General features: G+C 50.9%; 1 protein-coding gene across 2 annotated transcripts; it reads left to right on the top strand.

Moving 5' to 3' along the window:
• The first annotated feature begins 268 nt into the window (after positions 1–268).
• FBXO46 (F-box protein 46) lies at positions 269–13280 on the top strand. Of its 2 annotated transcripts, none has more exons than XM_070950121.1 (4): positions 269–280; positions 4386–4460; positions 7573–9652; positions 12998–13280. In XM_070950121.1, exons 3-4 carry the CDS (start codon positions 7668–7670, stop codon positions 13050–13052), a joined length of 2040 nt encoding a protein of 679 aa, XP_070806222.1. In that variant the 5' UTR covers positions 269–280; positions 4386–4460; positions 7573–7667; the 3' UTR covers positions 13053–13280. The 2 variants fall into 2 exon arrangements, with proteins under 2 accessions (XP_070806222.1, XP_070806221.1); XM_070950120.1 differs by lacking the exon at positions 269–280 and adding an exon at positions 4052–4143.
• Positions 13281–15506: the final 2226 nt, after the last annotated feature.

Here is a 15506-nt window from a genome sequence, read left to right as displayed (position 1 = left end):
CCCTTTTCCACCCCCCCCCCCCCAAAAAAAAGCTTTCCTGCCCTTCTCATCCGCAGAGCTGAGCAAGAGCCTCCAAATGCAGCGCCAGAACTCTAACCCCCAGAAGCCTTTGCGACTCGGAATCCCGAGCGGAGGAGAAGAAGGCAGCCCACTGGGCGGCTAAATACGGAAGGGGGCGGTTCGAGGAGGGGCGCCTGCGCAGAGGGGAACCAGGAAGTGGCGAGGAGTCCCTGCTTGCAAAGGGAGAGTGGAGGTGGAGGACGGTGCCGCTGCGTGGAAGGTAAGAGGCGGGGAGGCTCTCCTGTTGGGGGGCCGGGGGTGCAAAGGCATTGGAGGCCGGGGGATCGGAAGCCCAGCATGGAAGAAGCAGGAGGGGCTGGAGGGAGACAGAAGAAATATTGATGGGGATCAGGGTTGCCAACTTATCTGCCCCAGCCCTGCTCCTCTGCTCTCAGCAGCAGCCCCAGGATGAAGGGCTGACAGCCGCCGAGGCTTGTCTGGCCAGAAAAGCGGATTAAAACTAAAGGGCAAAGGCTTCATTTTACCATGCCAGGTTGCTGCTGCTGCTGCTGGAAAAGGCACAGGAGCAGCCCGAGAGGAAAGCAGGTGGCAACCTTTCTCCAGGCAGGGATCCACCCTTCTCCTGCCTCTCCACCAGAAGCATGGCCGGATCCCCTTGGTGCAATGGAAAAGGATCTTTGGAAAGTCTCTCCTTGGATGGGCTGAGTTTGGCAGCTCAGGGGGTTGGACTAGAAGACCTCCAGGGTCCCTTCCAGAATCTGATTCTGAGCTGTTGGCAATTCCAAAGGGAGGGGGTGGGGGGAAGGGTAGAAAAGTTTTGGAGAGCGGCTGCTGACTTTGCACAGACCCAGCAAGGACGCCGCAGCTTTCTGGCTGGGTTTGCCGTAACTCAAGGACCATAACGCACCGTCATATAAGAGCAGCATCGTGGTTTATGACCCGGCTTTCCATCTGGATCTTGGCTTAGCTGCCGTATTTGAGGAGAAAGACATGCAGCTTATCCCTGAAACCCAAAGTTTAAGAGCTCTGCTTTTGGGGGTTGGTGTCAGCTCTGTAGTGGGAGCCCCACTGACATCTGTGGCCCTCAGTTTCAGGTCCCCCTGTTATGTGGAGGTATAATCCCAGAGGCTGATTTCAAGATCTCGAAGTATATGGTCTGCCCCATATGCTTGTTCCTGACCCAGACCTGGCAGAGGGTTAATAGGAGGATGACTTTTCTATTTTGGGGGCAGGGGTGCTGTGGGCTGTAGCCCTTCCTTCCTCCGAGCTTTTGGATAGAAGGGAGGGAGGAAAATTATACAATCTGTCTGTCTGCATTTATCATCTATCTACCTGTCTATCCCTATCTATCTATCTATCTATCTATCTATCTATCTATCTTCATCAATCCATTTCTGTCTGTCACTCTGTCTATCCATTCATCCATCCATCTATCTATCTACATTCATCCATCAATCCGTTTCTCTATCTATCTATATCCATCCATCCATCCATCCATCCATCCATCCATCCATCCATCCATCCATCCATCTATCTATCTATCTATCTATCTATCTATCTATCTATCTATCTACATTCATCAATCCATTTCTGTCTGTGTCTGTCTGTCTGTCTCTATCTTCCCTTGATTAAGGACAGTCTCCACCTCTGTCCCTGCTACTAACATTATCCAGAGCGCCTTCACGGCTGATGAAATACCCATCCTCCCTCCCCCCACCCCCCCCGCCTTCAGAAGACCCCTCTCTCCCAGACTCCTGCAAAAGACAAAAGAGGCCACTAGTGTCTCAAAAAAAACAAAACAACAACAACAAAAAAACCATTTAGGTGCGCTTGCGAATGCTATGCCTGGGAGCGCTCAGTTGCCGCCTGTGTCACTTTCACCTGGCTTGTGCAACCCGCCCCAATTTTACAGCCTTTCAGTGCGCTCTTATCTCTCTCGATGTTCTGCGTTGGTGAGTTACACAGGCTTAATTATACGCTTGTGGATGTTAAGTTAATCATAAACATTGTGCTTGGCGTGAAGCCAAGGGCTTGCCTTTTTAGTCAAGCAGCAACGCAGGGTTTCGTTGTTACACTGGAGGTTTTTGCAGAGAGATTGGACAACCCTTTGTCTGAAATGGTGCAGGGTTTCCTGCCTGAGCAGGGGGGGTGGACTAGAAGACCTCCAAGGTCCCTCCCAATTCCGTTACTCTGTTTTTAATAAAGGGAACCCTCGACTTAACAACAGTTCCTTTAATGACCAAAGTTACAACGGCACTGAAGAAAGTGACTTATGACCATTTTACAGACTTATGACCGTGGCAGCATCCCCACGCTCACCTGATCCAAATTCAAAATGCTTGGCGACGGGTTCATACTTACGACCGTTGCTGTGTCCCCAAGGTCACGTGATCCCCCTTTGGCGACAATTCTGACCAGCAAATAGGGAAGCCCGATTCACTTAACAACCGTGTTCCTAACTTAACAAGCGTGGCAAGAAAGGTTGTAAGATGGGACAAAATTCGGTTAACAAACGCCTCACTTAGCTACAGAAATTTGGGGCTCAGTTGTGGTCGTAAGTCGAGGGCTACCTGGAGTTATGGGTCTGCTCGTCCTTTCCTCGGTCTTACAGCCCCCTAAGCCAGTGAGTGGAGTTTCTGTCCTTGATTGTCTATTTATGAGAGAGTCGGTGCTGATGAACCTAGAGGAATTTTCTCATGGCTCCAAGGTTGCCCAGAGTCTGGACTACAGATCTCCTGGCATTAACTTCTGTAGAATTACTCAGCATGTCCTCCTTCCTTTTCAATGTGGCTGTTGCAGTTATATCGATACTGCACTGATATCGAAGAGGATGTACATCTGCCTTTCTCATCCCTCGCCTTCCAGATGTTTTGGCCACGTTGCCTGGGGTGATGGAAGCGGCAGCCCCTCACATTTACAGAAAGGCCATCTGTGAGAATTGCCCGTTAAAGGGTTTAAAACATTTGCTGTACATTTGCTGTGGTGTGGATATCCCTCTTCGCATCTTAACCCCTCATCGGCCTTCTACGGGAACCACAGTTTTTTTTTTAAAAAAAAAAAAGAAATGTAATTGGGGGGGAAAAACCCCTTTGGAGCTCAGGGAATAGGAAGCCACGAGAGGCAGAGAAAAGACGTCATCAAGAAAAGAAGGGAAATCAATCTTAAATTAGCTATAACAGAAATCTTGCCAAGAGAGAAAGACCCCTTAAGGCGGGGTGGGGGGGGTCTCCCAACTATGGCGACTTTACGACTTGTGGACTTCAACTCCCAGAATTCCTCAGCCAGCATGACTAGGGAATTCTGGGAGTCGAGGTCCACTGATCTTAAAGCCTGGCTGGCTAAGGAATTCTGGGAGTTGAAGTCCTCCAGGCTTAAAGTTGCCAAGGTTGGACTAGAAGACCTCCAAAGTCCCTCCAATTCTGTGATCAGTCTGGAGAGGCTGGAAGATCTTGTCCCATCCTGACTCCCCCCCCCACAACTCCCAGACTATCAGTGCACTCTGTGTATAGGGTCTCCTGTTTAAGCAGGGGGCCGGACTAGAAGACCTCCAAGGTCCCTTCCGCCTCCGCTATTCTGTGTTCTGACGGTTAAAAGTTGTTCCTGTTGCAATGCATAGCGAGCCATCGACTTTGACCAGCTCAGATCCGAGAAAATAAATTTTGACATTCGGGGTGGTGGGGTGGCAGGTGAAGAGAGGCTAAGAATTGCAAGCCGGCCTTCGTTCCTGGTTGCGGGTGGGAATTGCACCACGATCCCTGGCATGGCTTGGCTTGGCAGGCTGGCAGTGGGGATTTAAAGGAGGGAAGGGAAAAGGAAAAAAAAAAAAAACAGAAGGAGAGGCTCAAACTCTGCTGTCATCCATATATGGGCATGCCCCAAACTCGGCTTTCTGATTGGCCGCTCAGCCTCATGCATATGTCTGTCAACAAATGGCTGAAGTGGTTAAGGGGTGTGTGTGTGTGTGTGTGTGTGTGTGTGTGTGTGTGTGTGTGTGTGTTGGAGGGGGGGGTAAGAGTTACAGTCTGGTGCATTCAAGGCTCCTTATTGATTGCAAGGGGGGGGGGGGAGACCTGCCCTGGCCAGTGGAGTGGAATGGGGTAGCTGGCCCTTTAAGAGATCCAGGTAGCGCAAGTGTGTGGGGGGGGGAAGGATCCATTCTATCAGCAGCAGGAGGAGGTTCCTTGGTTGGGAACAATATTCCCACTCACACCCCCACACACGCCCCCATTTTGGGCCGTTCCCTCCCCCCTCTTCCCCCCCCTCTCCCTGGCTTTGCAAAAGGACCTGTGGATTTATCCATTATTGTTGCTGTTATTATTATTATTATTATTATTTTTTAAACCAAAAATAATACTATTTCGCAGGCTTCCGAGCAAGGATGTAGGGTTCCGCGAAGGCCTGCCGAGGCTCCTCCCCTTCCCTTGGCTTTGGGGTACCAGGTAAGAAAGGAGGGGGGGGAAGAATTTGTTGGGCAAGGATGAAGGGATGATGCCATCGCTGGGAGGGGATTTCATCCTGGGGAGATGGGGCGGGGGGAGAGAGGGAATTGTTGGAATTGTTGTTGTGATTGTGATGATTCTAGTCAAATTATTTTATTTTATTTTTTTTTGTGCCCAGAAAAGCTTAGTTGGGAAAGCTTGCATTGATGCTGGTGAACAGTGGCGATTGCATTTGGGGAGGGGTCTCAAGGATGGGTGTGCAAGGGTGGGTGTTGTGTGTCTCCAAGACGGTTGTTACAGATTCCTCTCGTGCAACACCCATCCCGCATGACAATCGGGCGGTGTCTTTGCACAATCAACAAGTGCACGTGTGACTTTTCTTGGCGGTGGGGGGGGGCTTCCATCACAATGGGAACACGGCCCATGCGGGGGAGGGGGGGGAAGGAGGAGGGGGTGGCATTCCACCATGCCCCTTTCCTCATTCCCCACCACCACCTCGGGCTGCCTCCTTCCCACGGGATTTCAAGGGGGAGATGGGGCCAATTTCCAAGCTGTCAACCCACCTGCCCGACCCCCCCTCTCTCTTCTTTCTCAAACGCATCCTTGGTTTCGAACACAGTGCAGGTTCGGCTTAGGAGGGGCTGAGAAAGGGGCATTTTAATGGGAAGGGGTAAGGTGCGCCATTCCATAACAGCCATCGCTTTTGAAGTCCTCGGTGCTTTTGGAGCCTGGTGGTTTTCTTGAAGACGTTTCGTGGCCCAGCTAGGTAACTTCATCAGTGCTTGAAGGAAGGGGATTTTCAGAGGAGGAGGAGGAGGAGGAGAACTGTGGAGTCCCCAAATTTCCTTAGTCTCCCAATGGGCAGCAGGGTGCTTGCTGGCTGCCTGAAAAAAGCCTAGAAACTAGTGGATTGTGATTTCACTGAACTAGGGCTGCATAAAAATCTTGATTTACGTAGGAAGAACCTGGCTAAAGAGAAATACATACATACATACATACATACATACATACATACATATACATATACATATACATATACATATACATATACATATATATATATGTTTTCTCAGGTTTTCGCGGGTGTTTGTATGTAGGTCTTTGGTTATTCGGGTCTTCTCCCACGTAAAATTGGAAGTGTCTTGGCGACGTTTCGACGAAGTCTCATTCGTCATCTTCAGGCTGGTGTTCTCGGCTTCGTGCTTCCAGGAGCAATGTGAGATCGCAGCTGTCTCTTCCAAAGGAAGAGACAGCTGCGATCTCACATTGCTCCTGGAAGCACGAAGCCGAGAACACCAGTTTTCCCGAAAATAAGACCCTGTCTTATATTTTTTTGAACCCCGAAATAAGCGCTTGGCCTTATTTTCAAGGAGGTCTTATTATTTTGGGGCGCGTGGAGCAAGACGGGGCTCCTCTTGCCGTCTTACCTGATTTTCCCCTCTGTCTCCCTAAACCTAACCCGAGGAAATGCGCTTAAATATTTTCGGGGAGGGCTTATTTTAGCGCATGTGCTCCAAAGCCCGATTGGGCTTATTATCCAGGGAGGTCTTATTTTCGGGGGAAACAGGGTAGAATGTGTATATATGTGTTATGTATGTGCCTGGGTATATATATATATATATATATATACTTTCTTTGAGATCAGGCAACAGAATTTCATTTTTCACGTGTGCCAGTGTGCCCACAGTAAAGAAATGACAATAAAGTTTATCCAATTTCCTAAAATTCCCCCAGCCAGCCTGATTTAGGAAGTGTAGAATTCAGCTCCCAGGATCCCCCAGCCAACCTGGTTTTGGATGCATAAAACTCATCCCCCAGTATTCCCCAGCCAATATGACGGGGAATTCTGGGAATCGGTGTCTACATCTCTTAAAATTATGAAGGCTGAGAAACTGTCTTAGAACAGCCCTCTAAGGTAGGCCAGTATGTTCCCATTACTACAGAGGCATTGGTGTGGCAGAGGCCGAGCCGATGCTGACCCCAGATAGATGGGAATCAGCACGGCTGGCTCAGGAATTCTGGGAGTTGAAGTCCACAGGCCGTAAAGTTGCCACCGTTGCCGACTCCTGCTCTGGTATCCGCTTCAGTGTTCCTCTTGTGTTGGTGGCCTCCTGCCAGCCGTCTGCCGCAGCAGGGGCCACCCACGTGGTCCTTTGCTTGCCCTTGGCATCTGTAACCTTGGCTTTGTGCTTCCTTTGAAGCCGTAGGAGTAAATTATGCAGAGCGTCCCCGAACTTCAGCTGGCCGCTGGGAAACAGGCAGGAGATATGTGAAAGCTATGTGGCCCCTTCCAAAGCTTGGACAATTTACTGATGGCTTATTGCACAAATTTATAGGGCTGCCTATCTACCCAAAGGAAGAAACGCACAGGGCAATGACCGGGAAATCATTAAAATAAACTAAAATAATCTGAAAAGATTGAAGCCCCAATAAAATCGGCATCCATAAATCCAAGTCACCGCATTCCTTAAGACCGGGAGTCCGGGTGCAAGGCAAGGAGAGTGAAAGATACGAGAAGTTGTGCGGGATTGGACAGCTCCAGACGCTCACTGGACCCCATTGTCATGTTTTCCTTTTTTACTGGCAACATGAGGAGTAGCTGCAGGTCATCCTTGATTTACAACCTGTCCATCCGAAGCTACGGTGGCACTGAAAAAAGTGACTTACGGCTGTTTTTCACCCTGATGAACCAGCATCCCACTTGATTAAAATTTAGACACTTGGCAACCGGCGTGTACTTATGACGGTTGCAGTGTCTCTTGGGGATCACGTGATCCCCTTTTGTGACCTTCCGAAAAGCAAAGTCAATGGGGGAGCCAGATTCCCTTAACAACCCTGTGAGTAACTTAACTAGCTGCAGGGATTCACTCAACAGCTATGGCGAGAAAGGCCGTACACTGGGGCAAAACTCACTTTAACACATGTCTCACTTAACAGAAATGCTGGGCTCCATTGTGGTCGTAAGCCGAGGACTACCTGTAATGATTTCCCCCACCCCACCCCCAGAACTGGAAAATAAATTCTAAGGTAGCAGAGTGTTGCATGCACACAGTCTTAATCTGCTGCATTTGGCACACCTGATGGATGTCCGTTTTCCTTCGCTTTCCCGCAGGCTACTCCAGGGCCCTGGGAAGATTCACAGGAGCAGCCGATCATGCACTAGAGGGGAGGACCATCCTTCCCCCTCCTCTTGGCCATGAGAGCGTGATGGAGCACAACACCTTCTCCCACATCCAGCTGTGGTGTCCCCGCCCGTTTGGCACCTATTCTGAGAACAAGCCGTGCCGTGGCAACCAGGGGAAGAAAAGTTTTGGCGACTTTGCCTGCAAAGCCAAAGAGGACGAGGGGGACAGCGACGAGCTTTCTTCGGAGAACACCCCCCCAGCTCCGCCTCCGCCGCCGCCTCCCCCGGCTGCTTCCTCCAATCCTGGTCAGGTGGAGGAAGGCCGAGTCCTCTTGGACACCTGGTATGTGATCAAGCCGGGCAACACGAAGGAGAAGATCGCGTTCTTCGTGGCCCACCAGTGCAGCAGCGGCAACAGGGCCAGCGCCATGAAGGTCAAAGGAAACTGGGGGAGTGACAGCTCCAAGGCGAAGCGCCGGCGAAGGTCTCACGATCCCGCCCGGAGTAAAGCCTGCCCGGTCAAACCCAAGGACAGTGGCAGCAAGGAAGCCGAGGATGTTTGCCTTTGGCCCGAGTCCCACACTGACCCTGCCGGCGGGGACACCACCGACCTGCTCTCGGTGGCAGAGATGGTGGCCTTGGTGGAGCAGCGGACGGCGCGGGCAGAGCAGAATTGCTCCAGACCGAGCGCACCACCGTCCCCGATGGTTTTTGTATCTACGGAGCAAGAGGAGAATGGGGAGAAGAAACCACAAACCTCCGGGGGAAGCTCGGACTGCAGCCGCGTGGCTGAGGCCATTGCTCACTTCGAGTCTCGGGAGCGCAGTGTCGTGTGTCAGAATGGCCTCCGCCGGGAGTCTTCCGAGTGCGTGGCCAACTCTCAGCACAGCCCTGGCGAAGTTCGCATTGCCTTCCGTATTTCCAGCAGCCGAGACCCCCGTTCACCCTCCGAGAGCGGCTCTGTTCCCCGGCCCAACTGCATGTTTATGAGCTGCGGAGGGTCCCCCACCGGCACCACAGCCCGGTCCAAAGACAAGATTACCTGTGACCTCTATCAGCTGATCAGCCCCTCCCGGGATACCCTTCCCAACAATGTGGATTTCCTGTTGGCGAGTGCCTCCCCCAAGGGCTCTGAAGGATCCAGCCGTGAGCCCGCAGACACGGAGATGACGTACCGCGAGACCCAGAATGGCTCCAGCAAACTGGACGCTATCCCCGAAGACGTCCGGGCCCCTGCGGAAAAGATGGGAGGCTCCCCTGCCTCCGCAACCAGAGACTGTGTGTCCGGTTTCCATGTGGACGTGGTGGTCACGGGTGTGGTGGACCAGTGTGTCTTCTTCGGCAAAGACAGCACCAAGAACATGAAGGAAGAGACAGTTTGCTTGACGGTGGGCTCACCAACCCAAGAAGCATTGTGCGCGTCTTGCGATGACCCTCCACCAGGACAGCTCTTCTTCCTCCATGCTCAGACGCCACGGCAGGAAGACAGCCGAGACACGGATAGCGCGTTCCTGGACTCGTCCAGCGGCGGTGAGGGTGGGTTGGAGAGGGCCGATGGATCCGGCTTGGAGCCTTCCGTCTCCGATACGTCTTTGTGTCGCCTGTATCGCCACGTCTCGCACGACTTCTTAGAGATCCGTTTCAAGATCCAGCGGTTGCTGGAGCCTCGCCAGTACATGCTGCTGCTCCCCGATCATATCATGGTGAAGATCTTCAGCTACCTGCCCACCCAGGCACTGGCGGCCTTAAAATGCTCCTGCCACTACTTCAAGTACATCATCGAGACCTTCGGCGTGCTGGCCACGGACTCCAAGTGGAACCGGGACCCCTTGTATCGCGACGACCCCTGCAAGCAGTGCAAGAGACATTACGAGAAGGGCGACGTCTCCCTCTGCCGCTGGCACCCCAAACCTTACCATCACGACTTGCCTTACGGACGCTCTTACTGGATGTGCTGCCGTAGAACGGACAAAGACACTCCGGGCTGCCGCGTGGGACTGCACGACAACAACTGGGTGCAGCCGTGCGACATGTTGAGAGAGAGGGCAGCCCGGAGGGAGGACGGGAGGTGAGGGGCTTCGGGACGGGGGAAAGTGAGGTGGGTGGGTGGGCGGAGAGACCCCCCCCCTGCCCCCCTGCCCCCCTTTTCTCTCCTGTCTTAATTCTCCATGCGTGTGCGAGAGAGTTGGAGTGCGAGTGTGTTTTGCAACAGCTCTGGTTTGCGTGTGTGTGCGTGTGCGTTTTAAAGAATTGCTTGATCCCGTTGGCAGGTGGGGGCACGGATTTGGTCTCTGCTGCTGCCCTCCTGCTCCATATAGAGCTGTGGATGGAAATTGAAGAGGGCGGAGGGAGAGAAAATAACACTCATGTATTAAAAATAAAAAAAAATATATGTACACAGAGTCACGAGGCCCCTTTGAAAAAATATATAGGGTTGATGAAGGGGAGGGGCGTATATCGGCCAGTCACCTCCAGGCGATAGTGAGTCTCTTTCTGGGAGTGGCTAATTCGGACATAAGTCAGAAGTGGAAGCCGTGATGATGTCATCAGGCAGGTGAAGTCTTGGTCATCTGGGCAGGATGACATCATCACGCAGGGGACATGACTGGAGCTTCAGACAGTTCCCTCTAGTGCAGTGTTTCTCAACCTTGGTAGCTTGAAGATGGGTGGACTTCAACTCCCAGAATCCCCCAGCCAGCGCTGCTGGCTGGGGGATTCTGGGAGTTGAAGTCCACCCATCTTCAAGCTACCAAGGTTGAGAAACACTGCACTAGGTAATCCTTCTGGTCCCATCCAACTCTATCATTCATGGCTTGCTGGTGAATTCTGGGAGTTGAAGTCCAGGGGTCTTCGAGTCGCCAAGGTTGGATAGCGCAGAACTAAAATCAGAAATCAAGTTTCCCATCCCCCTCCTCTCTTGTCTTGCCCGGAGCACAAGTCCATTAAATGCATTTTTAGAGAGAATTGCTTCATTGGAATCGGGGAGCTCGCAAAGACCTGGGGGCATCAGCTGACTGCAAAAACCCACCTGCATGTAGGAAAACAATCCTCGCTGGGGGGGGGGCTTTTTTCAGTTGGGTTTTCTGCTGCAGTTCCCCCCCCCAAAAAAAAAAGACAACCCCCCTTTGACTTCTTTAGGTTCTGCTTTCTCCTCCCTGGACTGCGAAAATGTCAGCCCCCTCACCGCTTAAGATTTCAGAGTCATCCGAGTGATGGAGAAGAAGTCTTTGGTCCTAAGCAGGAAATGATTTATTTTTTTTTTCCTCTGGGCCGGGACAGGCCAACCGTCCTCTAATTCCACCCCACCCTTGAATTACCCTGGCACAACCATCATACAAGATATGATTGCTGAGAATTTGTTGGCTTTTCTATTCCTTGTTTCCTTTCTCCCATTCTATGTGGTGGGTAAAGAGACCCCTTATCTTGGGTGCATCTTCCCTAAGCTTCACTCTCTCTCTCTCTTCCGTACTGGGGAGGGGGCTCGCAGGACTGTGGTGGAAATGCTCACTCTTCTGCTAAGGGTTCCTCTGCTTTCACCCTTGCAGCCCACCCTCCCTTCAATCAAAGACCCCTTCCGTTTTACCGCAGTGCTCTGTGGCTCTTGGCTTTTTTCCCATATATTTTTTTTCTTCTCCTGGAGGCTAAAACTCTTTTATTTATCTAGCTAAAACGAAGCCCATCAGCGACGTTTCTTCCTTACTCGAATTGTGACCCAATTGGCTTGGGGGGGGGAGGAAGACTATCAAAGAAGTGGGGGTCTTCCAAACTCAACCACTTCCTCGTGAACTCTACAAAAAAAGCATGCAAGAGAGTCATAACACGGCCAATGTTTTCACCGGAAAATGCCGATATGTATTCGGCTGGCGTGAAAAACCTACCGGTCTGGTTGGGCAGCTTAACCACCTGAGCTTGCTAATCGAGTCATGGGATTGTCTTCTGACCTTTGCTAACAATCCTGTAGATTCAGGGACCTGTTGTTTTCCTTCGTTGGCCTCTTGTCCGGAGTTCTTCACAACCTGGTGTAAGCTAGTAGTTGTGGAGGAGCCCAAGTGTTTAGAACTTAATGTGCTGGCCTCTCCCACCCCCTACCCCCATCCTGGGGTCTTCCTTCAGTCACTTCCATAGGGTTTCTTCGCCTTCAGAAACTCACCGGATTGTCTTAGGACCTGCTCCACATCTAAAGGGGGTTTCGGCTACCATGAGGTCTTCACCATGAGAATGGTGGTTGGTTGGGCTGCTTCTTGGTGGCCATCCAAAGGGCTACTCACCAATTCAGTGTTTGTAGACCCTCCAAAAATTTGTAGGCCTTCCAACTTTTCTCACTTGGCCATCTTCACCGGCAAGGAAAGGTCTGAGGATGTTGGGAAGGCAGGCTCTCTATACCATAGGAAGACTCCTTGACCAGGGGTGAAAGCCAGTAGGTTCTAACAAGTTCTGGAGAACCGGTAGTGGAAATTTTGAGCAGTTTGGAGAACCGGCAAATACCACCTCTGGCTGGTCCCAGAGTGGGTTGGGAATGGAGATTTTGCAGTATCCTTCCCCTGCCACGCCCACTAAGCCACACCCACAGCACCAGTAATAAAAAAAAATGATTTTCACCACTGCCCTTGACACTCTACTAACCTGGTTGATAGTTGGCTGGGAACCCACAGGGAACCCCAAGAGCTCCGAGCTAGACTGGAAAGTCAAGAGGCCACCTTAGAAGACAGTGGCACACCACCTCCATCCTTAGTCGGGTCCTCATCCAAAGCTCAAGTTGAGTTGACCTTCACGTCAAGGGCTCCGACTAGGATTCCAACTTCTATAGGTCTCCTCTCCAGCTACCTCTTCCACACTATTCTAAGCCTTGCTCCTCCTCATATATTTCTTTAGCTCAGGAATTTTTTTACCCACAGTTCGGATGCTTACCCCTACTAGGGTCTAATTTGACCCATGGAGGAAGAGGATGGCCAGCTGAGAGGGCCACCTTGGGCAGGGCGGAAAGCAGATTGATATTGAAGGCACTGTGTTTTTGGGGTGAAAAGGATTATGGCAGTGTTTCTCAACCATCGCCATTTTAAGATGGGTGGACTTGAACTCCCAGAATTCCCCAGCCATCATGGCTGGCTGGGGAATTCTGGGAGTTGAAGTTTACCCATCTTAAAAGTTGCTATCATGTTCCACTGGAATATAATTTCCCTGCCTCCTTTCTCTTCTCTTTTATTTAACATGGGCTCACACTACAAACAGATTTTCTTTCTGCACATTTTTGCTTGTAGGAATGCCTGCAAGCCACGTTCTTGACTTGGGATCCGGTCTGTTTCTCAGCCCTTTCCTTTCTCCTTTCCTTCCCCAGAATTCTCACACCTCAACTGTACACCTGTCCTCCCTCCCCATTATTTTGTTATTTCTAACCATTTTGTCTTCTCTCCAGCTCCCTTCCCCTAAACGATAGGATTCGCGTTGTTTCCCCTTGGATCAGATGTTGATTTGCAGTGATTTTGACGCCAACCTGCTCCTTCATTGACGCTGGCCGATTGGCACCGCTCAGGGGTGGGAGGTGGGGTGTGTCTGGGTGTGTCTGGGTGTGAGCAGGACACTTTTGCTACTTATTCACACTGGTATTTATAAGCTCGTTTGTCTGTACACATGTGTGGCATTTTCAAACGAATGTCAAGTGGAGAGAAACAAACAATAAAAACAGGAAGGAAACGAAATAGGACTTGCTTTCTCATTTCTGGAGGAATAACAGAGTCGGAAGGGACCTTGACGTCTTCTAGTCCAACCCTCTGCGCAAGCAGGGGACCCTATATGGCGACCCTTTTCAGCACAGAGTGCCCAAACTGAACATGTGTGCGTGTGCATGCACGAATGTGCGCGCCTGAGCCAGGGGTGAAATGCTCCCAGTTTGGACTGGACCACCCGATCCGGTAGCGATGAAGGCGGGTGGTTCGGAGAACCAGTAGCAAAAATCCCTGCCCCCCCCCCATGCCCAGCTGAGCCACGCAATCATCAGATACTTTTTTTTTTATTTTTAAAAGCATTTTTTCTACAACCTCTTTGGCCGAAAAAATGCTTTTAAAAGTAAAAAAAAAAAGTCTCTGATGATCACACGGCTCAGCTGGGATCATCAGAGGCTTTAAAAAAAAAGAAAGCCTCTGCCAATCAGGTAAGTCAGCTGGGATCATCAGAGGCTTTTAAAAGCATTTTTTATACAACCTCTTCAGCTGAAGAGGTGGTAGAAAATATGGTTTTAAAAGTTTTTTTTTTAAAAAAGTTGGCCACACCCACTCAGTCATAAGCCACACCCACAGAACCGGTAGTAACAAATTTTACATTTCACCACTGGCCTGAGCCCTGGAAACTCGAAGACCAGCTGGCTTGTGCACATGCGCGAGCCGGCCACCTACTCTTCTGGTTTCCAGCACATGCAGGCACGCCAGCCAGCCGGTTTTTGCACGTCGCAGAAACCCAACGGCAAGGTGCGTTCCAGCTGGTCTTCGTTTTTCCGGGGCTCTGGCACGCATGAAGATCAGCTGGCCAGCGTGCATGCACGCAGCGGAAACCAGAACAGCTGGCGACGGCGCACATGCCCACAGAGAGGCCTCTGCGTGCCACCTCTGACACGGGTGCCGTAGGTTTGCCATCATTGCCCCAGTGGTGGGTTGCTCCCGGTTCAGTCCGGTTCTTGCAAACCGGTAGTAAAAGCAGTGGGAGACTCCGCCCACCCACCCGGACGTCATCACGGATGATCTGTGCATGCGCAGGAGCTCTTATCACGAACCGGTAGTAAAGGTAAGTAGCACCCACCCCTGCAGGGCCCTATCGCATTCCAGACGAGCAGCCGTCCAATCTCTTCTTGAACACCTCCAGTGGCCTAGCAGCCACGTGGGTTTTGACAATCCCTGTGCATCCAGCATAGTTGGATTTTGGTTTCCACATTACCTGAACGTGGTTTGTGGGAAACTTTGGAAAAGCATCCAAGATGATGGAGATCGCAACTAAGCTAGCTATGCAAGAGGTTGCACTTCAAGAAAGCTCCAGTTTTTATACCCGGAAAACCCATATTTGCAAGATTGCGAGGCTATTTACTACCTACAACTGTTTAGGTTATAATTGTGGATGTAACATATGGGGAAAAAACCGTGTGGCTTCCATGTTTACACAACACAGGGCTTACGTAACTCAAAGACCGTTTTTTTCACTCCTTTTTTTTCCAAAAAAAAAAATTAACTGAAACCAGTCATTCCCAAAGGAAGATAAATTGTCGTTTTTTTTTTTGCAAAGGAGGATTTTGAAAACTTCTTTCTGTGCTTGCTGGAATTCAAATAACTCTCACCTTTTTTTAAAGTGTTTATTATTATTGTTGTTGTTGGTCGCACAGCCAGCCAGATCTTCAGACTGGGTTTGGCATTTTTATCCATTTTTCAAGTCCTTCCAAGGATCTGGGATGGGCAGAGGTGGATGTTTGACGATGTTATTGGGATCAGCAGAGGACGTATGTAAGCTCTTTCGAACAAAAGGAGCTGCCTTTTGCAATTGACTGGACTGTGAATTTGTCAAGGCCCCTGGGGTTCAGGTGGTGCTCCAGCTGTTTTGGGATTACAGTCAAGGTGCCTATTCCTTCCTTCCCTCCTTCCTTCCTGCCTGCCTTCCTCCCTCCCTCCCTTTTCCTCCCTCCCTCCCCTCCCTTCTTTCCTCCCTCCCTCCCTTTTCCTTCCATCCTTCCTCCCTCCCTCCCTCTCTTTCCTCCCTTCCTTTCCCTCCCTCTCCTTCCTCCCTCCCTTCTTTTTTCCTTTGTTCTTCCCTCCCTCCATCCTTCCTCCCTTTCCTCCCTCCCTCCCTTCCTTCCCCCCTCCCTCTTTTCTTTCCTTCCTCCTCCCTCCCTCCCCTTCCTTCCTGCTTTCTTCCCTCCCTCTCTCCCTTCCTTCCTTTCTCCCATT

This window comes from Pituophis catenifer, unplaced genomic scaffold (assembly GCF_029215685.1).
Source record: "Pituophis catenifer annectens isolate HBS135680 unplaced genomic scaffold, rPitCat1.0.hap2 SCAF_9, whole genome shotgun sequence".
Classification (NCBI taxonomy): Eukaryota; Metazoa; Chordata; class Lepidosauria; order Squamata; family Colubridae; genus Pituophis; species Pituophis catenifer.
The sequence above is the reverse complement of the archived record's forward strand: the minus strand, read 5'-3'. Positions and strand labels throughout refer to the sequence as shown.